General features: G+C 40.8%; 1 protein-coding gene across 5 annotated transcripts in view; it reads right to left on the bottom strand.

Moving 5' to 3' along the window:
• Positions 1-1,893: 1,893 nt before the first annotated feature.
• Positions 1,894-27,797, bottom strand: part of NAP1L4 (nucleosome assembly protein 1 like 4) — an 80,050-nt gene continuing 54,146 nt past the window's right edge. For 3 of the 5 annotated variants that reach the window (XM_054971689.1, XM_054971690.1, XM_054971691.1), the window contains exon 15: positions 1,894-3,101. In XM_054971689.1, the coding sequence (XP_054827664.1) occupies positions 3,063-3,101 (39 nt within the window). In that variant the 3' untranslated portion in view covers positions 1,894-3,062. Of the gene's footprint in view, positions 3,102-22,710; positions 22,752-27,270; positions 27,309-27,797 lie in introns of all 5 variants that reach the window. The other 2 variants (XR_008596535.1, XM_054971692.1) reach the window with 2 other exon arrangements.

The following is a 27,797-nucleotide window of genomic DNA, read 5'->3' as shown; positions in this document are numbered from 1 at the left end:
CCTTGCTTTATCGCTTGATTGGACTTTGACCCCGGCCTGCCTTCTGACTACCCTTCTGCCTGCTCCTCTCTCTGACTGGCATATTGGTCCTGACACTCAGCCTGACTTCCTGACCCTGGTTTGCTACCTTCTGGACTACTGACCTCCTGCCTGTTGTGTTCAGCCCTGCAGTACCAGTGAGCCTCCTGCCTGCAGTGCCCAGCCCTGTGTTTATGAGAGAAATATAACCTGTGTGGAACCTGAACTGAGAATGTTTGTGAAAGGACACTCAGTCAGGGAAAGAGAGGCCAGCTGTGTGAATGAGAGTAAATGAAGTAACTTTAAGAACTGAGAACTACGTTTATGAAACCGATATGCTTCTTGACCAAATAAAAGTTTATTTTTGTTTTGTTATATCCCAGTGTAGCTGTCACTGCTATATCCCATTCCTATCTTCAGGGCCACATAGAACCACAAAGGAGCCTGATGCTTAGGAATGTTACCAAAGGGAAAATTTAAATAAAATATCTTGGAATAAAATATTCCTGGTGGCAGCAGACTACCCAAAGGGTTAAGGGATAGATTAAAAGAAAAATCTTCCCTAAAGAAAGTAAAGGTCATAACAAGGATAGGAATGGAATATAGCAATGACAGCTACACTGGGATATAACAAAACAAAAATAAACTTTTATTTAGTCAAGAAGTGTATCGGTTTCATAAACGTAGTTCTCAGTTCTTAAAGTTACTTCATTTACTCTCATTCACACAGCTGGCCTCTCTTTCCCTGACTGAGTGTCCTTTCACAAACATGCTCAGTTCAGGTTCCACACAGGTTATATTTCTCTCATAAACACTTCAACATATTCAGGCAGCACACAGCTAGCCTGCTCTCTTCTGACTACCAATTTTCTCTCTACTCTCAGTCTCAAACTGCATTCACTCCGCCCACCCTCTCAGTCCTCAACCAATCATATCATTCACTCATCCATCTCCTTCACCCCCCACTCTTCACCTATCTCATCAAGCATTTAAAGATACATGCACACATTTACTTGGAATCATTACAGTGGATTTTAATACCACTTTAGCAATAGCCAAGTTTCTCTCCCAATCAGTTAAGGAAAAAACTTATTAAATTTTTTAAACTATACAGCTTATATATTAAGAGACTTTTTCATATTTTAATTCTAATTCTAGAATTCGGCACTGCTCAGAGCCAAATAAGCTGTATGAGCAGTATCATTAAAGTAAATGTGTAGTGGTTAGAGCACAGGACTCTCATCTGGAAAACCAGATTTTATTCCCCACTCCTCCATCTGAAACCAGCTGGGTGACCTTGGGTCAGTCACAGCTTCTAGGAGCTCTCTCAGCCCCCCCACCACAGGGTGATTGTTATTGTGGGGATAATAATAGCATACTTTGTAAACTGCTCTGAGTCGGTGTCAAGTCATCCTGAAGGGAGGAATATAAGTCAATTATTATTATTATTATGTTATTAAACATGAGCAAGGACATGTCAGCTATTGGTAAAAAAAAAAAAGATACAGAGAAGTAATACATTGTGCAGTCTGAAAAGCCAAGTTGTGAGAGGATGAGCAAAGGACAAAACATCTAGCCCTAAATTTGCCAGCAATGCATCCAGTCTCAGAAGTACAAGAAGCTGCGCAAGACAGTGACCAGAGGATCAGCACCTATCATTCTACATTATGATTTTGTCCCTATTAAGCAGCTGTTATTCCCCACATATCTGGATTTCCCCCCTGCATTATACAGTAGATATTTTTTACTGGATGATAAATTAAGTCTCAATGGGTTCCATGAGGGTTGCAATGTCTCCATCTGCCCCCCCCCCCCAATTGTGCTGAACAAACAGCTGCTGCTAAGTACTGCAAAAACAGAGAAACTGATGAAGCATTTCATGTTTCACAACTTTAATAGAATATTCTAACTATTCTGTACAAATCGAAAACACTGTATTAAGTTACAAATGTATAAGGTAAGGCTAGAGCACTCTCTACATGCCTGGTAACAGCATTCACACAGTTGCTACTGTACTTTTGCCAGAAACTGGCATGGTATATGCTTAAAGAAATATGAACCTGCAATTCTGAAGAGATTTTTTAAGATCTGGGCTTTAAAAAACATGGAAGTGTGCAATTTGAGTATTGCAAATAATATGACTATAAACTCACTGAGATTTAAATTTATATTTTTCCCCAATTCAATGACTTGCTCTTTCTGCAGGCTAAGCTAGACTAGTAATAAATTCTTGCACTGCAATCCACCTTCAATCACTGAGCTATAAGGCCTGTCCTAGGATCACCTCTTTTCCATTTTGATATTGTGAAATGTTGAAATAAACAACCATCCTTTGAGCAGATTTTGAGTTTTCCTTGTACAATTATCCGTAACAGAAAAAATATTTTTCAAGTATATTTAAAACTATTAAAAGCCTACTTCAAAGTACATACAAACATGAATAAATAAAGTGAACAATGAAGCATATCAATACCACCATGTCCTTCGATGAAGGTAAAGGAAATGTTAACTTCAAATTTAATTGCCTGGAGATGGCAATAGTTAAGCTGCTTGCCAGCACTTGTCTGATTGATAGGTTGCGAGAAGTGTTATTTTTAAAGCAAGTAGGAGCTAGCAGACATCATACTGCCTTATTTCAGTGACAGTATTTCATTCATTGAATATATTCTCATTTTACACTATTCCACAATACTTAGAAAAAAGTACTTTGAAGCAAGCACAAGTTTTCTGAAGGGCAAAGTAGGTATGTGTGTTTTTTTCTTTAAATTCTGGAAAGCCTATTGAGACAATTAACCTACAGTGTACCAAAGGCTGTAGAGTGTGCTTTAATTAAACCTCATATTTCTCAAATGCATTAAGTTGCCACTGTACAAGTAAAGCAAAAAAATAAGAAAAAGTTAGTGAAAATCATGCATTTGAAAACAATTTAATTTTAAGCATTGTTAATAAGATTGTGCTGCAGCAATGGAATATCCTGAACTGCAGGCCAGGTATCCAAATATTTGTTACAGGTTGTTCAAATATCACTCTGGAGTGGTATTTCCTTATTGTTGTTTGCATTCAGCAGGCTGGCTGGCATCTTTCTGTTTGGAAAAGAAAAGAAAAGAAAAGAGGAAGTTTACATAACAGGTACTCAAGTGTGAAAATGCTTCCACATTCACAAAGTGTACAAGACTACAGGGAAGTGTTAACATAATACTATGAAAGCAAATACTCCCAATTAGGTTAAGAAGCTCACATTAATCTAGCGTGAATATTCTATTAATGAACAGCCATGTTTCCAAACTTGAATCATGACTAAAAGCCTCTTAAATCAAAGGACAGGCAAGATAAAACTAGCTTACACAAAAAACAGAATGTGGACCACTTTTCAAAACATAGAGGTTTGCAATTGTTAAGTTATCCATTTTTGCCTAACATTTTATTCCACTTTCATTCAAAACTGCTCAACACATATGGTCCTACTGATAGTCTATCTAGTTCTGGTCAGTCCAAGACCTACTTAACTCCAGAAAAAACATTTTTATGTACCTTCACACTATTCTATAGGCCATCTGATTTTTTTCCAAAGTATTTAAAATTCTAGGTCCATTTTTAAGAAAGAAAAAAGTGTGTTATAGGACAGTAGCCTTACATAAGTTTTGCATTCCACCCAATTAACAGAGCCATAACAAAATTCAGTTGATAGCGCACACTACCACCCCAGGCTTAAGGCGAAGAAGAGCCACCTGGTACTGTAACATATTTTAGGATTAGGAAGTGGCCAGCAAGAGACAAAGGCATGAGAAGAGTAAAGATTACATGACTGATTCCCAGAATTATTATTAGAAGGGAACTCTGGCCATGTCCTTGGCAAAGGCAACTATACTAAATCTGGAAAAACGTGGTTGAAAGTATGAGAAGTGCCCCACTTCTTGCCTGCACCTCAACTCAAAGAAAATGGCAGGAGATTTATCTTAGGGATTTACTGATTTCTAAAGTTTTCAGCAAAGTATAATTTACATATTGCATTCTTCAGCACAAAGAAACTGAAAATGTGCAAGACAATCTGAAAATTAATTCATTTGTGTGTGTACGTACATACACATATATACAGATACACTGAAAAGCAGGGACACAAATAGCAGACAATTTAATGACACCAAGTAGAATTATGAAGACATACAGGTACTGAACACTGAAGTATGCTTCTGATATGATTTTATGCATTTTTCTGAAGAACATTAGATTGGCCTTTTCATCCAACTAAGCGAATCCACACAGCCTCCTATAATTTTGGGAACTAGGTTTGTTTTGAAATATAAACATTTCCCCTGGTTGTTAGATGTTCTTATGGTAAAGGCTTTGGGTTCTCTGCCATGAGGTAAATTTTGTGAGTAAAAACTCAGATCACTGAAGCAGAAGGTTTATAAAAATTGTGATCTCTTTATGTACAGATTAGCAGTCCAGGTCTCCCAACATTCAAATGAGAAACTTGTCTGAGCCACTTAAACCTGAGCAATTATGGCTTCAGGTTATGTTTTTAATTCCCTTTAAGACTTCTATGCACAAACAAGCTTTCTCTGACTAGCCATCAGGTTGGATCCTCTCACACACAGGATTCCACCCACACCAACCTGCCCTTTCCCAAGCATACAAGGGCTTCTCATCACCAGAAACAGTCCTCACAACTCTGTCCTTTCCCATGGGTAGAGTTAAACCACTTTGCCACAATACCAAGCAGAGCTATACATGAAACTGAAGCAAACTTGGACTGAACTGCTGCTCTATTTCCCGCCAATATTCCATCGCCCTCTGAAAGTTGATTGGAGAATGCTGGGGAAGCACTTCCCTAAGCTCAGGCACGAAAAAGCTGAGTGGCTGTTCTATCTTTCAGTGGCAGGGCAGTCTCCTAGCCATCACAGTTAGATGAAGATCAGTTCAATAAACACACACCACTGGAAATGAAAGGTAATGATTACCAACCAAAATACTAGTACATCTGGAGATGATGCCTGGCATTACTGATACTCCTCCAACCCATCTTGCTTTTCCCCTGTAAAGGTTGAGGCTTTAAACGCTATTTAAACTGAGGAAGTGTGCAACACAGTTTGACTAGAGTGGTCTCTACTCTAACTTTCTACTGACAGACTGAACCCAAGTGGCCTTCTAAATGCAGTTATTACATATAAGACATCAGGGAAACAGGATATAAGAACCAACAACTTTTATTCAGTATCAGCAATAGGGGAAATAAGGAGGTACAGGAAAGAGGCTTAAAACCATTTACAACTAACATACAGCTTTTGCTTGGCACATTAAGTCATAACATTTCAGATGTTCTTTGAGGCACAGAACAGTTAACAGCCACACTTTTATTTTTGAGGTAAAGACTGGCATTCCCTCAGCCTCAGGATTCTCACAGTGCAAATGAGAGCTCCTGAACTACAAAGACTTCCAAAATTAAGCTCTGAGATAGCTACTGTCTCAAAGCTTTTACCATGCTTTTTCACAAATGTCAGACACTGAGACTTATACAGTCTTCTGATATAGGCTCTCTCCCACTTAACACCCTATCTATCCACACATTCACTGGTTTAGCCTGCTTAAAATACAATAAATTAGAGACAAGGGTTAGTAAAATTGAAAGTTTTGCCTGCATATTTATCCCAAAAGGATATGCAGTTCAAAAAGCTCAGGAACTGTTCAAGTACTACATCAATTTATTTATTTTCTTTCATTTAGTTCATTTAGCCCTGCCTTCTCCCCAATGGAGATCCAAAGCAACTGCCATTGTTGTCCTCTCTTCCATTTTTCCTCACAACTACTCTGTGTGGTAGGTTTGGCTGAGAGCGTCTCTGGCCCAAGGTCATCCAATGAGTTTCCATGGCAAAGTGAGGATTTTAACCCAGGTCTCCCAGATCTTAGCCAGACACTATAACCACTACATCATGCTGGCCTTCGAAGCAAAATAGGCTTTAAAATGTTTCGATACAATAAATATGGGTCACTATTTTTTCACGCTGCAAAAGTATGTTCTCACTACAACAAGAAACTGCAAGTGTCAGAAGCTGCTGTGCAATCCAATTTTTAACTGTGAGAGCCAAACTAGATGAGACACCAACCCCAGGTTTACCCAAGTGCCACAGCTCTATTTTGTAACACTAGGGAAAGCATTTTAAGAGTGCTTGTTAGGGCCTGATTCTGGTCAAGACGACCATAGTGTAGGGGTAAGACAATCTTCCCCTGTGCTGGTTTTCTGTCCTGAAACAGCACTGACTGTTGGGTATTTGCCATCATTCCTCCCCACCTTGGTGCCGTTTCAAGTTGGAAAAATGGAAGGCGGAGGGAAGCAACAGCCCCTCATCCACTGCACCACAATGATCCTGTCCAGAACTGGGCCATGCAGCGCTCTTAAACAGCTTTCTCTGGTACTACAAAATGGAGGGATGACTCTTGAATCTGAGGACAGAGCCAGTTTGGTGCAGTGGTTAAGAGTGCAGGACTCTAATCTGGAGAATCGGGTTTGATTCCCCACTCCCCCACTTGAAGCCAGCTAGGTGACCTTGGGTCAGTCACAGCTAGGGGTGTGCAACTGGAAAAAAATTGGTTTTCCCACTTCAGGTTTACCCGAAGCAGGAAAATGATCTGTAATACCCCGAAAGCTGAAGCAGCAAGCCACTTCAGCTTTGGGTATTTAAATTGCTTCGGTATGCTCCATAAAGATTCTGAGCATATTGAAGCAAGGGGGAAGCAGCCAATCTCCCAGCCCCCTCCACTCAATTATTCCCCCCTCATTTGCACCCCACCCCACCCCACTTACCTGGAGCAAGGAAGACCAGCTGGGTGGCGGGCAAACCCAGAGCCGGTTCCTGTGTGGCCAGCGCCTCCCTGCCCCCCGTAGTAGCCAGCTGGGCAGCGGGGAAGCACGGAGCCGCGGTGGCCATTTGAGGGGCAGGCAGGGCCTTTTCAGCCCTCTCCACTGTCGCACAGCAGAGAATGCCGGAGCTTCCTCCTCCAGCCCTTCCTGCCCCTCAAATGGCTGCCACAGCGGCCATTTGAGGGGCAGAAAGGGAATCCTCTGCCTCATTTGCTGATGGATGGAGGGACAGGGAGAAGAGCTTAAAGTGTAGAAGGTTCTGCGTGCCGTTCCCGAATGGTGCGGAGAGCCTTCTTCCACCCTTTCAGCTCTCCCCCTTTCAAGCCAGCTTGGAAGAGGAAGGGAAAGCTGAAAGGGTGGAAGAAGGCTCTGTCCGCACTTCCTGAACGGCGCAGAGAGCCTTCTTCTACCCTTTCAACTCTCCCCTTTTCAAGCTGTCTTGGAGGAGGAAGAACAGCTGAAAGCATAGAAGAAGGCTCCATGCTCCGTTTCAAATGGTGCAGCAGAGAGCCTTCTGCCCTTTAAGCTCTTCCCCTCTCCAGCTGGCCGGAGGGACGGGGAAAGAGCTTAAAGGGCAGGAGGCTCTCCCGCGTTTGCAAACGGTGCAAACGGAGGGAGAAGAGCTGAAAGCATAGAAGGCTCCATGCTCCATTTGCAAATGGTGCAGCAAAGAGCCTTCTGCCCTTTAAACTCTTCCCCTCTCCAGCTAGCTGGAGGGACAGGGGAAGAGCTTAAAGGGTAGAAGGATATCTGCGCTGATGGCCTCCTGTCCTTTAAGCTCTTCCCCTCTTCACCTGGCCCGTGGCACGGGGGAAGAGCTTAAAGTGTAGAAGGCTCCATGCCATTTGCAAAGGGCGTGGGAACCTTCTGCCCTTTAAACTCTCCCCCTTTCAAGCTGGCTGGAGGTAGCGGGGGAGAACTTAAAGGGTAGAAGGCTCCCTGTGCCATTTGCAAATGGCGTGGTGAGCATTTTCCCCTTTAAACTCCCCCCTCCAGCACGCCCAGGAGGTCCTTTAAACTTCAGCTGGCCTCAGGGCCAGCTGAAGTTTAAAGGGCCCCAACGCTTCCTGAAGCGGACCTGAATCACTTTGGGAAGCTTTGAGTCAGGTGTTGTGAAACGGGGCCAGCATGCTGGCCCTAATTTGGAAAACCCGAATCTTTACAGATTCCGGTTCTGGAATTTTTTCCTGAATCGGGAACCTGAAACGCACACCCCTTAGTCACAGCTTCTAGGAGCTCTCTCAACCCCACCTACCTCACAGGGTGTTTTGTTGTAGGGATAATAATAACATACTTTGTAAAATGCTCTGAGTGGGCTTTAAGTTGTCCTGAAGGATAGTATATAAATCTAATGTTGTTGTTGTTATTATTTACTACTACTACTACTACTACTACTACTACTCATCTAATCATCCAATACTACCACTAATACAGAATCAATAGGTTGAATCTTGCACAAGGATCACAGATCTCCTGCCTACCCCTCCTCTCAGCCATCTTCTATCCTCAGGGAAGTTCATTCTTGAGGATAGATAGGTCTGCTGAAGGCGGGGGGGAGGGGCAGCTAGTAAGATTCAAAATCATTAACACCTTCTACTCACACATTTCTAGACCCAACCCACTGGTTGATTGCTATGCTAGTTCTAAATCCCCAGGATGGACTGATACCAAAATCAGTTTCTCACTCTGCAATACCTGTGCAATCTTCACAATTCACTCTTAATCATAATATACCACTATATAAAAGGTCAGCAATATTGGCAACGACTCACTTTTTATCCCCATGCAGGTGCACTTGCAGGCCCCTCTGTGAGGATAAATACTGAGTCATTGGCAACATGGCTTGCCTTAGAGGCCCTGAGGAGCCCGCCATGGTGACAGGAACGCCCGGTGTGACAGCGTGGCCCTCTAGAGGCACAGGAAGGCCCAGTGTGGCAGCTGAAAGGCCCAGTGCTGCGGCGTGGCCCTCTGGAGGCTGGTTGCTAATATCTACATAAAATAATATATTTATATTTATGCATTAGCTTACAGACTATGTATCTGCAATGCTAGCAAAAACAAGTTGCCAGCACATTACCAGCACAACTGCCACAAGTGGGTGGAATAGGATTTAGTCTGTATTCTAATTGCTTTCAGTCCAGAGTCCTATGCTAGATATAACATCTGCACCATCTCTTTGTTATTGTGCTATAAAACACTTCCACTGAAGTTAACAGAGAACCCAAAATTGTTGCCATTGCCCTCTACTCTGCCATCATGAGAGAGAAAAGGATTCTGAACATCTCCACTACCTATCACAACAAACCTATAAACCCAGTCAAGACACTGTATCTGATGATGGCACACGTATCAAGGAACTATTATCCCTCTGGCCTCATGTTAGGAAGTGGAGGGTTTGATAATGGGAATGATGGAGACAGGGCACTTTGCACAAGGTTGATAATAAATTTTAAAAACAGCATTTTACTAAAATTCTCAGAGCTTTTGCAGATATTCCATCTCAGTACACAAAAATCCAACAAGACCTCCAATCAAGGATGTAAGGACAATATTCATCAGCTAAGCAAGGAAGGATGATTCCATGCTTCAAAGCTGAACTGCTTAAAATTTCTCTTCCCATCCTAACTCCACAATATATGGTTACTGTGCACAGGCTTAACAACCCTTCCTCCTTCAAAAGCTGCTGGCAGCATCTTCCACAGAACTGACACAGGCAAAGTTTACACATACCAAAGGGAGTAAAACTGAAATAATGTGCTACATCAGATTACAGGTGAAGTTTGGAAAGTCCTCTTATGTTAACTCATTGCAAACATAAAACTAGTATAACAAGCAAAAAGGATGCAGAAGCTGTTCCTCTGCTGTGCTGGTTTTTCAACTGCATGATTTTTTAATGCAGAGAAGAATTCAAACAGGGATCCGTCACCTGCAGGCTGCTATTCTACCATTTTAGTTGCCCACGTTCTTACAAGTATTTGGGATGGCAACAGGGAGGACAGCCTCTTTTCAAGGGTGAGCACCTTTCCACTAACCACTGCTGGACAAACACATTCATAATCCTTAATTCATAATCCAAAATTCTTATAGGAAAAGGGAAAATATTATATCAATTGCCACACTATCTCCTCCAACAGGTGAATCACAAAGTGTGGTTAACAGCTAGGTAAGAGGAGGTGGGGCAAAGGAACTGGAAGACTTTCTTCAAAGTACCACTTCTACATTCATTTGCTCATCATCCTTCAAGTGACCGCATGCTGACCATTACTAATTACCATCTCTGTTTTTCATTTCTCTATGGGGCTACAGATTCCTGTTTATTGAAATATTCTTGAAACTGAATGAGCCAGTTTGGTGTAGTGGTTAAGAGCAGCAGGACTCTAATATAAAGAACTGGGTTTGTTTTCCCAGTTCTCCACCTGAAGCCGGATAGGTGACCTTGGGACAGCTGCAGCACTTTCAGAGCTCTCTCAGCCCCACCTACCTCACTGGGTGTCTGTTTGTAGGGATAATAATGACACTGACTTTGTAAATCGCTCTGAGTGTGGCACTAAGTTGTCCTGAAGAGTGGTATATAAGCACAAGGTTATCATCATCATCATCATCATCATCATCAATAATAATAATAGCTCACACCATGTAAACTCGCCTTGAGTCTCAGTGAGAAAGGACTACAAATAACAAATAAAAATAAACAAACCACCAGCCACTGCTGGTTTGAAGAACCATGCAAGCTAGCTTATGTGTCATGGAAGGCAGATGGATAAAAAGGGATGCTGGGATAATGGATAGCAAGTGTGGGCCATCAAGCAAATGAGCATCAAAAGGCACAACTGGATGGGATGGAGCAAGGTGAAATGACAAAAAATTAGGTAGATGATGCCATTAATTGATTCATTCTTATTGGATCTGGCACTGCATTCTCTTAGCAAGCCTTGTGTAAGAAACTCTGATCAACCTTCTCTATTGGATGACCACATCCAGAGGATGAATTAGGGATGCAAATTTTATTTAATAAAAGTAACTGTAAACTATCCAAAATTTTACCCATTAAGTATTAACAATCTAGCCCTCATAAATATTATCAGCTCTGCCACTGAGTTTTGTTAAGAAGAATTAACATGGTTGTGTGTAGGGGTGTGCAGCGGGGAAATATTCGGTGGCAAGCCACGTCGGATTATCGGAATCGCTTCGGTATGCTTCTTAATGATTCGGAGCATACTGAAGTGATCCCCACCTCCCCCCTGAGCCCCCCTTCCCCCAACCCCAACCCCACTTACCTTTCCCAAAGGCTGGAGCAGGCACCTCCGCTGCTGCCACAGCGAGCAGGGCCGAAGGGAAGGCTGCAGCTGGTGCCTCCGCCGCCACTTTGGTCTCTGCAGATGCTAGCAGAGCAGCAGTGAACGATGGTGCCAGCACTGCCTGTGCCACCGCTTCAGCCTCCGTGGCAGCCGGCACAGCAGCAGTGAGCGCTGGTGCTGGCACCGCCCATGCTGCCGTTTCAGCTTCTGCAGCAGCCAGCAGGGTGGCAGAGAAGGCCGCAGCCAGTGCCTCCGCTACCCATGCCGCCACTTAAACCTCCGCAGTGGCCGGCAAGGCAGCAGAGAAGGCCGCTGCTTCCACTGCCACCAGGTAAGTAGGGTGGTGGAGGGAGGGCGGGTGCCCTTTAAAAAGGCTCCGAAGCTTCCTGAAGCAATCCAAATTGCTTCGGGAAGCTCTGATTCAGTATTTCCGAATCAGGGCCATCATATTGGCCGATTCGGAAACACTGAATCGTTACAAATCGGGCCCAGTTTGGGATTTTTTCCCAAACTGGGAACCCAAAGCGCACACCTCTAGTTGTGTGCTCCTGTGTCATTCTTGTGTGCAGATGATCAACAGTAAGGCTGACAGGGAAAAAAATAACAATGAAAATTGTGCCATTTCTAATTATGTATTGCACTTGTATGGTATCTGTAACATTCCATGGTATGTAGTTCTGGATATATTTACACACTTTTTATGTACTCAGTATCTACTATTTTTTACCATTTTTTAATTCTATTTTCAATGCCAATACATTTTTGTTTATATTTTTATTCAAAATTTTATATTTATTTTTATTTATATTCTTACATATCTTATAGGTGAAATGAACTATAGCACAGGTAGATTAGGGCAACAGCAGTGTCACAGCCCATAAATATTCACTATTCTAGGGTTCTCTAGAACAGGCAGATTTTGATAGCGTACCAGGAAAGAAAAAGGCAAATAATTCTGCAACCTGGAAGTTATACTTAAAAAGCTTGTCCTGCATGCCTAATCTTACCTAAGAGAAAACACTCACAAAACAGAGACCTATTAGCTGATCAATAGGTTCTATGTCCATACCACAATGAGACAGTCCTTAAATTATCTTTCTCACCTTTTAGGCCATTTGACTTGACAGATCAAAAACAGAATCTCAAATTGATCCCAGAAACAAACTGGAAGCTAATGAAGATGACAAAGTATTGGCCTTAAATGCTTATCACAGCAAGTTCCTGTTAAGACTCTACCCATCAGATTTTCAAGCCACTGAAGTTTCTAGATATCAAAGGCAGCTGCCATGCAGAGAACGTTACAATAAACTAATATGGTTTCCAAGGCACTTGTAACTGTGGTCCAGTCTTGCTTTCTTTAAGAAGAGCTATAGTTGGCAATGAAAAGCACTCTTAGCTACTTTTATAATCTGTTTCTCCAGCAGCAGTGACAAAACCAGGAGTGCCCCCAAATTGAAAACCTTATTCTTCATGAATAAGTGCAACTTCATGCAGAATAGGTCACATGCCTTATCTCAAGTCAGCAGTACCCTAACACACATTACTTCCATCATCTTGACTGCACTTATTCAGCCTTCCAGTTACTGATTCAGGGTTTCCAGTGCTCCCTGTAATCAGACAGATAGGACAGAATTAAGTATTGTATGAATATTGATGACATTGTACATCAAGTCACTCAATGACTTCTGGTGGCATTTTAACATAAAGACAGAAAAGAAAATCTTTGAGCACTCTTTAAACAAGCAAAGGATAAGACAAAAGCATTTAGTGCTTTCCAACAGGGACTGCTAACAGGAGAGTTTAACTTGGAACTGGTGCAAGAGGCAAAGAGGGGTGTGTGTCTGTGTTTGCCTCAGGTTATGTGGCTCCTGAGCTGTTGGGGTGGTGTCTGTATGAAATTCTCCTTCTAGTTTTTGGTGCTTGCACTAGTAGCACTTGGTCCTGCTGGGAGGGTTTTCTGCTGAGTGAAGTGAGTCAGCTGACTGCTAGTCTCCAACCCCTGGGCATGGAGTCTCAGCTCGTATCTGTAAATCATTAGTGGTCAGACTTTGTAAGAAGGAACACAGGTTTCCTGGGAGCTTGTATCCCAGGGTTCGCACCCTGAGCTTTCAGAGACTTCTTCCAAGCTCGACTTCCTGGTAAACTCAGCAAGAAATTTCAAAGGGAAGCAGGCAATAACCACTGTAGTCTGAGTTGCCTGATAAAGGACATACGAGCTCCACATCATGGTGCATGCTGGCACCAGTGACATTGGGAATGTAGTTGTGGGGTCCTGGAGGGAAAAAAAGTAGGTTACTAGGAAGAAGGTTGAAGCTCAGGACCTCAAAGGTAGAGTTCTCAGAACTTCTACCAGTTCCATGCACAGGACTAACCTGATAGGCACAGATTAGAAGTCTCACCATGTGAATGAGGAAATGGTGCTGGAAGGAAAGGCTTAGATTTGTTAGGTACTGGACAACTTTCTGATACAAGCTAAACCTGTACAAAAGAGACAAGGCTGATTTGAACCAAAAGGGAACTACGCTGTTGCCACTTAATACCAAAAAGGTGGTAGAGCAACTTTTGAACTAATCTCAGGGGAAAGCCAACAGGAGCTGGGAAACTTCTAGTTTGGGACAACTCAGTCCAAATGGATGTTAGTGTAAATACTAAGCGTAATAATGGTAGGAGTGACAACAGGATAACAAAGGAGGACCACGTGCAGCGGGAAGTCCTGCCTCAACTGGAGTTCTCTGAGAAAGTGAACAAACATGTAGATAATAGTGACCCAATAGACACCATATAGTTGTACTTTTAAAACACTCTAGACAAGGTACCTCATCAATCTGTAAGATTAGCAGTCATAAGACAGGTATGGATTAAAAATTGGTTAAGCAACTGGAAGCAGAGAGTAGGAATAAATGGATAGTTCTTGCAATGGAAGGAAGTAAGCAGTGGGTCCCACAAAGACTGGTATTAGGGCTGGAACTATATAATTTGATCATAAATGGTCTGGAACTGAAGGTGAGCAGTGTAGTGGCCAAGTTTGGAGATGACATAAAATTATTCAGGATTGTGAAGAGCTCTAGGACATCACAACTACAGGAGGAGCTCTACAAATTTGATAAGTAGGTGACAACACGGCAAATGAAACAAATCTAAGGTGATGCATGCTGGAACAACCCCCTCCCCCAACTTCAAGTATATGCTAATAGGGTCTTAACTTGCTGAGACAGAGGGAAGAGACCTTAGGGTTGTGCTAGAGAGCTCAAAGAAAATTTCTATCCAGTGTACCGCAGCAGTGAAAAAAGGCAACTCAATGCTGGGAAATAATGGGAAAGACATCAAAAATAAAACAGCCAATATTAGATTCGGTTTCGTTTTCCCGGCCATGTCAGACGCTCCTCTCCGCAGGTCCAGGAGGAAATGTCCGAGCAGCCTGACCGGGCGGTTGACCTGCGAGGGTTAACCCCCAGGACTCCCAGTGAGGGAGGCAGGGTCCGGAGCGCGGCGGGAAGAACCCCCTGAAAGCAATGCAGGGGGTAAATTGCCCGTTTGCTCCAACGGAGGCCGGCAGACTTGTGCAGCACTTCGCGTGCTGCCGGGCCATGGAGAACGGCAATAAGCAGATTTAAGGTGAAAACCTGTAAGTAAGCGAATCCCTTCTGATTTCTAAGCATATGTGAAGGATTGGTGGGAGTTGAAGCTAAGAAGGCACGGATTTCTTCCCCTTCACGGAGTTTCGGAACTTAGCTGGCGCCCCCCCCCCAAGATGGCGACGAAAAAGCAGAGCCCTGCGATGAGTAAATCGGTGATGGCGATGTTACAGGGGAAGGGGGAAACCCTGGAAGAGATGGTCAGACGAGCGGTCTTTGAAGCTATGCAGCCCTTTGTAGCGAAGTTAAATGAAATGGGGCAAAAGGTTGATTCAGTGGAAAGCGAAGTGAAAACCATTAAAGAAACAGCGTCTGGGGCAGAGCAGTCTGCACGCGAAAACGTAGTACTCATGAAAGCAACAAGTAAAGAAGTGAAGCTCTTGGAGAATCAAATAACAGGATTACAAGTGGACCGTGACCAAACAGTATTGCGTCTTCAGAATGTAAAAGAGGAGCAAAGTGAAAATCTAAAAGATTTGGTGTCGGAACTTTTGGCGTCATTCGCAAAGGCAACTAAAGAAGAGTTAAAAAGCGATATCTTGGAAGTCCATCGGACATCTTCAAAATATGCAATGAAGCGTCAGCTGCCTCGCGAGACTTTTCATCTAAGAAGACTCGGACACCATCTTATATAATTCGTATAATGTGGACTTGGACTATCTGAGCAATAAGGTTAAGATATTTTATTTTAAAAATTTTTTATTGGATTAGAAAACTCTATAATATCTATTACAATCAATTTCCTTTAAATATTCCAGTTCTAACCCCCTCCCTTTCCCCCCCTTTTGTTGACTTCCAACAGTTTTCCAACCCCTTATCCATTTTTCCCCCTACTTATTTCAAACTTATTTTATTCTATTAAACATATACTTTCACTCTCTTCTAAGCTTCTATTATAACACAGTGCTATCTCTATTCCCTTTCCGACTTAACTTATCAACTAAATGTTACATTCCTGGCATATATTCTTTAATAATAACAATCATTTGTCTAATTTTATACTCCATATTCTATCTTATTTCATTCTTGTCTCGTCAGTATGGGGCAAACAATTTGTCCCTTATTCTGCATAACTTTAAGTACTTCTATAAGCATTGTATACATTCACTGTAAGTCAATCCATTTAACTTGTACTCTATATGTTGCTCTTTACTTCCTTGTATCTTATATTCATTCTATTTTAGTTATATAATTTCTCCATTATACAATTATCTGCCAGAAATAAAATTAGTTAATTTCTATCCTTATAATTCTTATAATAACACCTCTATTACTTAGTACTATAAATAGTAATCAAATAAAATATTTGCTTAGAATTTCTCATTTAACTCTCCTCCCCTCGGTAAAGTCACTTCCCTCTTCTTTTGTTGTATTTCAGTAATTTTCAAACTGCCACAGTTCTCCTCCCACCTCCCATTTTTTCACCAAATATTGCTTCGACTTTCCCCAATCCATATTAAACTGTCCTGGATCAAGGTCTCTCAGTTTCCTTGTCATTTTGTCCATTTCCGCCATGTACAGCAATTTGTAAATCCAGTCCTCGATAGTTGGCACTTCTTGTACTTTCCACTTTTGCGCATACAAAAGTCTAGCCGCTGCTGTCATGTAAAATAGCAATGTCCTGTATTGTGCCGGAATATCCTCCATTCCCAAGTTCAGTAGCAGGAGTTCTGGGTTCTTATTAACTTGAAATTGTAAAATCTCACTTATCACTCTTGTTATTTCCCCCCAGTACTGCCTAGCTACCTCACAAGTCCACCACATGTGATACAACGATCCTTCATGCTTTTTACATTTCCAGCATTTATTAGACATGTTCAAATTCCCTAACGCAATTTTCTTTGGTGTCAAATACCAACGATAAATCATTTTGTAAACGTTCTCTTTAATGTTAGTGCATGTCGTGATCTTCAATGTATTCTTCCACAAGTATTCCCACGCCTCCATTGTTATTTCTTTATTAAAGTTTATAGCCCACTTCACCATTTGCACTTTAACTGTCTCATCTTCTGTGTACCATTTTAGCAACACTTTATAAGTCTTAGAGATTTCCTTTTTATCCTCTTGTAAAATTACCTCCTCTAATTCCGAATTCTCCATTCTTACCCCTCCTTTCACACAGTCCGAGTTATAAAGATCTCTAATCTGTCTATATTGAAACCAATCATAACTTGGAGACAACTCGTCTTGCATCTTTATTCTTAGTTTGGAAAATTCTATTCGTGTTATCTCCTTATATGTTAAACACTGTTGTTCATTATCGACAGTTCTCGGATCTATTACTTCATAAGGAACCACCCAGGAGGGAATTCCTTCCTGTAGGTAATCTCTATACTTCTTCCAAATTGTGAAGAGGCTTCTCCGAATGTAATGGTGTAAAAACATAGAGTCTGCTTTTACTTTGTCATACCACAGATATGCATGCCATCCAAATATTTTTTTATATCCTTCTAAGGCCAGTAGTTTGCGGTTTTTAAGCGTCATCCAGTCTTTCAGCCACACCAAACAGATTGCATCGTAGTAAAGTCTTAGATTGGGCAGTTGCATTCCCCCCCTCTCTTTTGCGTCTTGTAATACTTTCATTTTCACTCGAGGCTTCTTGCCTGCCCAAACAAAGTCCGATATTTTCCTCTGCCATTTTTCAAACTGCTTAGAGTCCCGAATAATTGGTATTGTTTGTAACAAAAACATCACTCTTGGCAACACATTCATCTTAACTACTGCAATTCTTCCCAACCATGACAAATTCAATCTATTCCATTTAATCAAATCTTGCTCTATCTGAGTCCACAGTTTCTCATAATTATTCTTGAATAGATCTATATTCTTTGCAGTCAGTTCAATTCCCAAATATTTCACCTTACTTGTTACTTCACAATCTGTTATTTCCGTTAATAACTGTTGTTTTTGTTTGGTCATATTTTTGCATAATATCTTGGACTTCTTTTTATTTACATAGAATCCTGCCAAATCTCCAAATTCCTTGATTTTCTCTATTACCTTTGTCATATTCTCAATTGGATCTTCCACAATTAACATTATGTCATCCGCAAATGCTCTGACCTTGTAGGAAAAGTCTTTTATTTTTATTCCACGGATTGCATTATCTTCTCGAATCTGTATCATCAATATTTCCAAAACCAAAATAAACAACAGTGGAGACAACGGGCAACCTTGTCTTGTACCTTTACCTATAGTCAGTTTCTTAGTCACCTCGTCATTCACCACAATTGCTGCACTCTGGTCTCTGTAGATTTCTTTCACTGCTCTTATAAATCTTTCCCCCATTTGTAGCTGTTCCATAGTGGCAAACATAAAATCCCAGTTCAAATTGTCAAATGCTTTTTCAGCGTCCACAAAGAAGAAACCACCTCCTTGTCACAACGCTTGTCATAGTATTCAATAGCATTTATAACTGTCCTTAAATTGTCTTTAATTTGTCTGTTTGGTAAAAAACCAGCTTGTTCCTCCTCAATAACTTCGGAAAGCCATCCCTTTACTCTTTCCGCCAATATCTTCGCAAAGATTTTATAATCATTATTAAGTAGTGAAATAGGTCTGTAATTTTTAACGTTAGTCAAATCTTGTCCTTCTTTGGGGATCAATGATATGTTAGCTTCACTCCAAGTATCAGGAATCCTTTGATCCCTCAAAACACCATTGATGACTTCTTTTAGGAATGGCACCAGTTCATTGACCATTACCTTGTAAAATTTGGCTGTAAGTCCATCAGGTCCTGGCGCCTTTCCCAGATTTGTTGACTGTATTACCTTCCTTATCTCTTCCTCCGTTACTTCGCTGTTCAATTTGTCTCTCCATCTTTCCGAAATTACTGGGAGCTTCATTTTCCCCAAGTACGTCGCTATTGAGTCTTTATTCACTTCTTTTTTGTTGTACAGTTTAGCATAAAATTTGTAAAAGGCTCTGCTAATAGCCGTCTGTTCCAGATATACTTTATTGTCCTCACATATTTTATTTATTGTCTTCTTCTCCTTTCTCTTCTTCAATTGCCACGCCAAATATTTCCCAGGTTTATTTGCACCTTCAAATGACTTTTGATTCATTCTCTTAAGATTCCATTCCAGTTCTTTATTATTCATTGCCGTCAACTGCTCTTGAAGGATTTTAATATCCTGGTATATTTTCTTTTTCCCTGGTCTTTTCTTTAATTGTATTTCTTTGGCTTTTATTTTCTCCATAATCTCCTGTCTCTTCTCCTCTCTTTTTTTCCTAGCTCTTCCATTTAAGTCCTTTAGTATACCTCTAATTACTGCCTTATAGGTATCCCATACCTTATTAGTTGGTACTTCTCTATTAATGTTGTGTTGTATGAAGAACTTAGTTTCCCTTCTCAACATCTCCATATTTTCTCCCTCTTGTAACAAGTCCTCATTTATTCTCCATCCTTTCCTTTTGGTTCTTTTTCCAAACTTCCACATAATTGGATTATGATCTGAGCCTACCATGGGCATTATTTCTACGTCCTTAGTCCAAAGCGCTAAGTCTTTTGAGGCCCAGATCATATCAATTCTTGATAACGTAGAGTGTCTTGCAGAGTAAAACGTATATTGTCTGCCTTTAGGATTCTGTCTTCTCCATACATCTTCCAAAGTTTCCTGTTGCATTAATACAAAAAAAGTCTTTGGTAGTAGTCCTCTTTTCTTTTGTACAGTTGGTGATTTTTTGTCCTGTTCCAAGTTTGTGACTCCATTGAAGTCTCCTGCAAGAATTATCTGGTCGTAAGAAAGTTCATCTAATTGCTTCCTCAAATCCTCAAAGAAGCTTTCTTTTGCTCCATTAGGTGCATAAATTCCAATCACCAACACTCTCTTTAAATTCCATGTACATTCCACTGCTAAAAATCTGGCTTCCACATCTCTCATCACTAATTTTGGCTGTAGCTCCTCTTTTATATACAATGCCACTCCCCTTTTTTCTTTTTTGAGGCCGCTACGAAGTCATTGTCCAATTTGTTCAATTTAAGATATTTTACATCCTGCTTTCTAATATGAGTCTCTTGCAAACACAATATCACATTTTTGTTTTAATAGCCAGTGGAAAATACTTTTTCTCTTATTCAGTGAGTTAAGTCCATTTACATTCCAAGGTAACACTTTATACTCCATATTCATAACCTTGTTGTTGGTAAGTCCTTTTCATTGTCCCTCATAAACTTTTCCATTTCTAGTTCAGATCTGATGCGCTTTTTCACTCCTCCAAATTCAAAGGACATTCCTTCTGGTAATTCCCATCTGTACCTTATTTTCATGTCCTTCAGAGTCTGGACTAAGGCTTTGTATTTTTTCCGATCTAGCAACACCGATCTGGGTAGCTCCTTCATAATAATAATCGTCTTGCCATCAACCTCCAATGGTTCTTGAAATTGTTTACTCACAATCATTTCTCTTATATTTCTAGTCGTAAATTGCACAATCACGTCTCTTGGTAATTTCCTTTGGGTCGCAAATCTTGAATTTATTTGATACACCACATCTAGAATAGCCACAGTTTCCTCCTCCTCCTTTCCCAGGTATTCAGCTAACACCTCGGTAATCTGTTCTTGGGCCGTCTTTCCTTCTACCTCCGGCAAGCCGCGAAACCTCAGCTGCTTCTCCATATGCTTGCTCTCCGCAACTGCCATTCTTCCCCTCATCACCCTCATCTCTGTTCGTTGCGTGTCTGCAAGGTTCTCCACCGCATTTTCCACTACATTGACTCTTTGCTGTGTCGCCTGCAGGTCATTTTGTATTGTTTCCATTCCCTTCTTCACTTCTGCCAGTTCATTCTTTACTGTCTCTTTAACCTCTTTCACCAGCTCAGGTTTCATATCCTTGAGTTCTTTAATCGCTTCTGAAAGTTTTTTATCCAAGTTCTCTATAGCCGTTTGCCACTCTTTTTTCGACATCGTGGGGCTTGCTTTACCTCGCTCCCACGAGTCCGCTCGCTTCCTTAACTCCGTGGCGCTTGGCTTAGTGTCTTTTTTTTTTTTTTTGAATGTCCCGGTCTTTTTGCAAAAAAGTCGTTTAAAGAGTCCAAAATGTCGGGCGTCTTTTCTCTATGGTTCCTCTATGGTTTTTGTAATCCAATATGGCTTACTTCCTCTTCCGCTGAAGCCGCAGCTCTTCCCCTTTCAAAAATGGCGATTCGCTTCTTCCTGTCATCCGGCAAGGGCCGCTCCTCTCCAGCAACTCTATCACTATTACGTACTTCCTGTTTCCCGACTTCCCACAGCAGTTCTCGCGATGGTAAAGCTTTCTCACAGCCTGATATCTCCTTGTGACCACAGGTATGTAAAACAATAGTCCAAATTCTTTAATAACTCCGTTTAACTTAGTCCTTTTTCTAATATAGTTCTTGCCGGATCCTTCCCTCCTTCTAATCAATCTGTTGCAGTTTAAAAGTCTGCTTTAATGTTTCATTGCTTTAAGTAATCTGTCCCGTTTCAAGAGATAGTGATCTTTACCTTCTCCAACGCTTTTCGCGGGTTGTAATCGCTGTTTCAATCTCAGATTCCCATCAATTCTTCTTGTCCCTGTTGAAGCTTGGGCATGTAGGTCCTATGCCAACCGCATTGGCTCCAGAACTGCCGCAGAGATTTTAGCCGCCCTGTCTTCGGGTGGGACCTCAAGGGTCGAGAGTCCGTTGCGTAGGACCGCCCCCCTCGCCCGAGATCAACGCGCCCTGAGGTACTTGAGCGTTCTATGCCTGTTCTCCGCCTGAGAACAGTTGGCCGTGGGGATCTTTTTGCCCCGCCGGCCGTTGGAACGGCAGTCCGGTCAGCTCAGCACTTAGAGCTGCATTAGACCTCCATGGATCCCAAACCGGAAGTCCAATAAGGTTAAGATATTGAAGGACGTTCCATTTTTGGCTCGTAAAAGAAGATTTAAGTATAAAAGGCTTGCGGCTTTCCTGAAGAAATGTGATGTAAAATACAAATGGTTGTTTCCGGAAGGCATCTGGTTTAGATACAAGGATCAAACCTACAAGATAATATCGGAAGTACAGCTGAGAGACTTTTTGCTTAACCATCAGGAGTTTCAGCAAGAAGAAAGTCCAAAGTCTGAAGGGGAGAGTGGGGGGGAGGAGGGAACAAGCGCAGCTATTGTAGCTGCGCAGAGAGAACTGAGACCGAGACGCGGGGGGGGGGGGGAGAAGACCTGATCCTGAATGTAGTCTGTATTTTATAAGATCTACCAATCTGATAGCATATTAGAAAGCTAACTTTAAAGAAAAATTGCAGCATGAAGGGAATACAAGACATGTAGACGTAGTGTGTGTTTTCTGTTTATATGTTGCTCTTCCCTTTTCCCCAGTCCCCTTTTTTCCCTTTATATTTCTGTAGTTTTTTGTAGTTTTTATGTTAGAAATTAAAAATAAAAAAATTTAAAAAATAAAAATAAAACAGCCAATATTATAATGCCCCAGTATAGCAATATGGTTTGACATCATTTGGAATACTGCATGCAGTTCGGGTCAACGAATCTCAAAAAGGACATTGCAGAGCAGGGTAAAGTAGAGAAGAGAGCAAAAGAGCTGACTAAAGAGGAGACATTTCAGAGGTTTATAAAATTATGCACAGGGTACAGAGAGTAGACAAAGAACTTTTTCTCTCCATTCCAAAATACTAGAACTGGAAGGCATCCAACAGAGCTGATAGGCAGTACATTCAGGACAGACAAAAAGAAATACTACTTTACTCAACAAATGATTAAAATGTGGAATTCACTGCCAGAGGATGCAGTGATAGCCACAGGTGCAGGCCACTTTAAAAGTGGATTGCCAATTAAAAGAATAAAAAGTCCCCATAGTGACAGAGAAAGAATGGCTGCCATAGGAAAGTGGGCAGTGAAAATAGCTACTGTACAGACAGGACCTAGAAAATCCAAAATTTCCCACTCACATGGCAGTCCATCCAGGCTTTGCTGCAACCATTCTCAAAACCTGTTAGCAGATTTGAGAAAGAGTTCAGAAATGCAAGGGAAAACCCATGAGGTTCTCTATACTATTCAACTCCGGCTCCGAAAAGGCAAAAGTAGGAGACCAGGCAACAGTTGTTTATGTTCATTATTCAAGGACCACATTAAAAAAAAAAATTGCACCGCCATTCCCACAGCTTGTTCCTACTTTAAGGCAAGAGGCACAGATTCCTTTCATAAGGAGGCATTAACAGTCTGCCATAGTCCCCTTCTGGCTGATTTATACAGCTAGGCCAGGCAAAGATTGAACAAGCAAATCACAGGCTTCATACCTCTAAGGATTCTTCCATTCACATTCTCAGGAGATATTAACTGAACAACATATGACAAGTGGGATACTTCATTTATATGGCGATATCACATGACACAGTAGTGAACCTTTATGCCCATAGCACTACTGCAGAACGGGGGTGGGAGTGGGGAATCTTCCTGAAATGGCTACAGGAAATAATTTTAAAACAAGGTGTGTGTGTTCTGTTTATACTACTAATTTTTTAAAAATATGTTTAGCTCTTTTAGGTCTCTGGAAAAAGCTTTTTCTAGGTAGATGAATTCTTAAAATATACACATTCAATCAAACAACAAATCTCTCTCTTTCATATATTAGTTCTTTGACTAGAGAGAAGCTCCTCAGTGCATGAGAACTCTCCATTTTTAGTATATAGGAGACTCAAACTTTATGTCCAGAATCAGGAGGCATGGATGTTCTAGACACTGATTCCAGAAAATTATACACATATAGTATTAAGGATACACTGTATACTGAGATAACTGGGATATAAATAAATAAAAACAAATTAAAAACTAATTATTCAGGATAGCTAATATGCTCTATAACTATGATGTTGGCAGCCCAATTTATACATGCTTACTTAGACAAGTGTTACAGCATTTAATGGGGCTTACTTCCAACAAGGTATACATAGGAGCCTACATACTACAATCCATGTTCATTATAGAGTAGCAATACATTTGGATATTCAGTTGTGTTAAAAGTTATATCTGAAGAATTGCAAGTCACATGACCATTACTAGGGGTGTGCAATCTGGCATTCATATACCAGATATATTGCCGGATTCATGCAGATCCAGCATAATCTGGATATGCTGGTTCAAAATAGAGGATTCTGGCTTAGATCCTGGAATGTGGATACTGATGAGCTGGATTAAACCAAGTCTACTGAGTTTAAATCAACAAACACTGCAAGCTGGCTTCCCAAGTTTTATATTTTTCTCTTGAGGCATTCGGGGGGGGGGGGGGAGGCAAGACTGTCTCCCTCAGCCTGAGCCTTCATGGTTCCCAGTTGGTTCCTCTCCCAGCCTCTCTGCCTGTTGTTTCACCCCAGCCTCACACTGCTCTCATGCCATGGAGCTTGCCTCAGCACTCTGAGCCACTTCATGCTGCTGCCCTGCCCTCTCCCTGATGCTCTGTATCTGCTGCCTGTTTTTCTCTGCAAGGGCTGTGGATTCCCATCCCATCTCCACCCCAGATCTCCAAAAGAGCCCTTCAAGCCACCTCTGCTGGCTGCCTTTAAACTACTCTGCTTGTCCAGCAAGTTCCACTACCCCTGCTTCAGTTTGGGATTCTCTGGATTGACATTGGTTCCCTTTGCTATAGTTTGGTTCTGTTGGGCTTTGTTGGTTTGCACTGGGAGTGGGACTTGCATTTCGGACGCTTTTGGCCAGGGGTGGCCTTTACTTAAGGTTTCTCTTTGTCTAGAAGACCTTTGAAATGTTTCTCCATAGGAAACAAAGAAGCGTGGCTCAGGGCAACTTGTTCAGGGGCCCACAGAATCAGACCTGTAGGTCCAAACTTTCTAAAACTTCTGACGAAGAGAGCTGTGGTTCTTGAAAGCTTATGCCTCAATAAATCTGGTTAGTCTTAAAGGTGCTATTGGACTCTTTACTATTTTGCAACTAGAGACTAACACGGCTAACTGCCTTGTTTACTACTGTGTAGGTGATAATGTCCTATGAGGACCACATTGTACAGCTGCTTCTCTATGCATTCTGCCAAAAGGTACAACTGGGGGAGGGTGGACTAATTCAACCTGACCATGGTTAAGCCTACTTGAGCACTCTGTTGAGGTTTTGAGGGAACTGAGGACCGGCTACCTACTGATGCATAAAAGGAATTCTGCCAAGCTCAGAAACACATTCTTTCACCAAGTTAAATGATAACATGGTTGCTTGTGATCAAGATCCTAAGATGAGTAAAAATAGGCACCCAGTTTTCTCTTTTTGCCTACATCCATGGCTCTAACTATTGGCAGTGGGAAAATCTGCCCCTGGAGACAATCTAAAACAGTATAAATCTCAGAGTTTTTCTACCTCTTTCTTTCACTTTTCACTGCTGATATTAAGGAAGAAAGAAATGAGAGAAAGAACATGAGAAAAAAGATTACAGTACAGGTAGAAGAGGATGAACTCAGTGAGTGATAGGATAACTGATTTAGGACAAGAGCTATACAGCTGTTTCATACCTCTGGCTTACCCATTCCCTCTGAAAAATTGTTTGTATTTGTTCCTTTGTATCCCTGTAAGGACAAGAGCTAAAAAAATTCATTTAAAAAAGCAAACTGGGAATTCGAATGTGGGGCTTTGAATTTCACAGAAGGCATCGCCTCCACATGCCACCTACTGTCATAGGTAAGAGAACAGGTACAGCATAACATATGCCAATTTAAAATATGTTTGTAACTTACGTTTTACAGAGTTAAGACAAACAGTAATGTGCAGTTTGCATATTATTAATTGTGCCGAACCTGACCAGTTCTTCCAGGAAATGTGTTATGAAATACTTAGAGAAAGTATATGTTAAATCTAATATTTGCAGAGAAAAGTAAGATGTGAATCGTGCAAGAATAGCTAGGTTAAATAGGAGATTTAAAAGAACACTAGAAGACAGACTTCATGCAAGACAGAAATGATTTTTCTCATCAACAGTTAAGACAAACACATAAACTGAGAGTAGAACCATCAACACCCAATGATTTTCAACAGCTGAACGATTAATATTGCTGCCTCACTATAGAAACATAAATACCCTTATAATTAAATTGCTGTGATTTAGTACATTCTTCTCAGTGTTTCCTACCATCCCACCACAGATGCATAAAAAAGTAGCTATGACTATATTTCTAATAATCCACTGATTTCATGTATGTGGAGTCAATTATGGCACTATAATAGATTACCCTCAGGTTCAACTAAATTCATGACATAGCTGAAGGAATGATGAATTCCATATTATTGAAATTTCTTCTTGCACTGGATCCTCACTAATTGTATATCGAACAAGATCTTCTACAATAGTAATAGTACTTTGGCTGGAGTGACTGGAAAGTGGGGTGGAAGAAAAATGAAGGATTGAGGTAGAAAATTAGATTTTAAAGAACCTGAAACAGTTTATTCTGGAAAAACTCACAAATGAGAAGGCAAACAAGACACAAATGAGAATGGAAAAGTCAACAATTATAGTGGTACTGTACAGAATAACTTTAGTTGCAATCTCTGAGAAACAAGAAGAGGATGATTGCCTGTGGAGTACCTGAAGGTCTGGTTACAATGACCCAGCAAGATAAAGAGCATGAATGTACTTTTGTCCTCAAAGGAGAAGTCAGATATCTAAGTTTACCAGAAGAAAAGACAAATGTCTGTAGAGCTTAACTTTGAAAGTTGCAAGTCACATATTCAATTTAGAAGACTAAAAGAAGAATATATTTATCTCTTCAAGATATAAAGGAGCTCAACTTTCTCAACACTGTAACTAATAGCAACAACTGTAAAGCATACATTGCAAGCCTGGATTGCAATATAATGTAGGTGACAGAAGTATGTGCAACTAAATAATCCTTTGTAGTAAAGAAGAAAAAGGAAACTCACCAGTTCAGAAAAATTTAAATTAAGAAAACAGAAGCGAGAGACAGAATGATTTATCTGACAGAAAGCTGCTCTTCTATTTGTTAAGTCAAGGAGAAACTTGGGAGTTGCAAGTTACACTTGGAAGATGCACAAAAGATTTAGCTATCAAGTTGAAACATCACCAGCAAACCCTACACATAGTAAAGTATAGTAGCAATACCATCATAACAGAAATATGCCCATCTTATTGTTCATTACATACTAGGTTAAAAGTACATACAGTCAAGACAAAAAAAGCACAATATGAGTTAAGAAGGAAGGGAAGTTCCTCTAAATACTAGCACAATTATTATAATTGCAAGTATCCTATATAATACTCTGTGTAATCCTATGAAGAGTTATACCAGTCTAAGACCATGGATTTTAATGGTCTTAGACTGGAGTAACTCTGTATAGGATTGCACTGTAAATTGAAATTAAATCTAGAGGGTATCCAAGTTAGGATCTAACTTTTCCATTTACCAGATAAAAGAGATCGAACAGATATTTAAGTGAACTACATTGCATGGGCTACAAAAATGGAATCCTGGAAGTTATGTATTAATGTAATTAAACCTTACCTATAAATGAATGAATGATAAACAGACTTAAATTACACCTAAATGGGGAAAAATTGAAAGGAACTGTCAGCATGAAAGAAAAGAGAAATGAACCAAAACAAATACAGACAGCAAAAAACTAGTGTTTGAAAAGCCACAAGAAACCATCACATATGACCGCTGTATAAAATAGTCAAGTCACAGCTAGAAGCATAAAACTCTTCTTCCTACCCCTCAGACTTTTAAAACAGCTACTGATATGTTTTGCAAAATTCACCTGCTACCACCATATTGCTACAAAAATTCTGTGACAGTCATGAGAACCGTTAATGAGAAGCACAATTCCATCACGGGGCATAGTAATATGGTACAGATTATTTATGCTGATGATATCGTGATGCCCTGCCCCCACTCATTTTGCACATTACCATAAAGTTATTTAAGAACCTATCACTAGAGCAAATCTTAACCTTAAAGAAATTTTAGAATGACTCTATGCAGTGGTGGGAGAGGGAAACAGTGACAGATTGTTAGCTGTCAAACTTAGA

Source organism: Eublepharis macularius, chromosome 2, assembly GCF_028583425.1.
Source record: "Eublepharis macularius isolate TG4126 chromosome 2, MPM_Emac_v1.0, whole genome shotgun sequence".
Classification (NCBI taxonomy): Eukaryota; Metazoa; Chordata; class Lepidosauria; order Squamata; family Eublepharidae; genus Eublepharis; species Eublepharis macularius.
The sequence above is the reverse complement of the archived record's forward strand: the minus strand, read 5'-3'. Positions and strand labels throughout refer to the sequence as shown.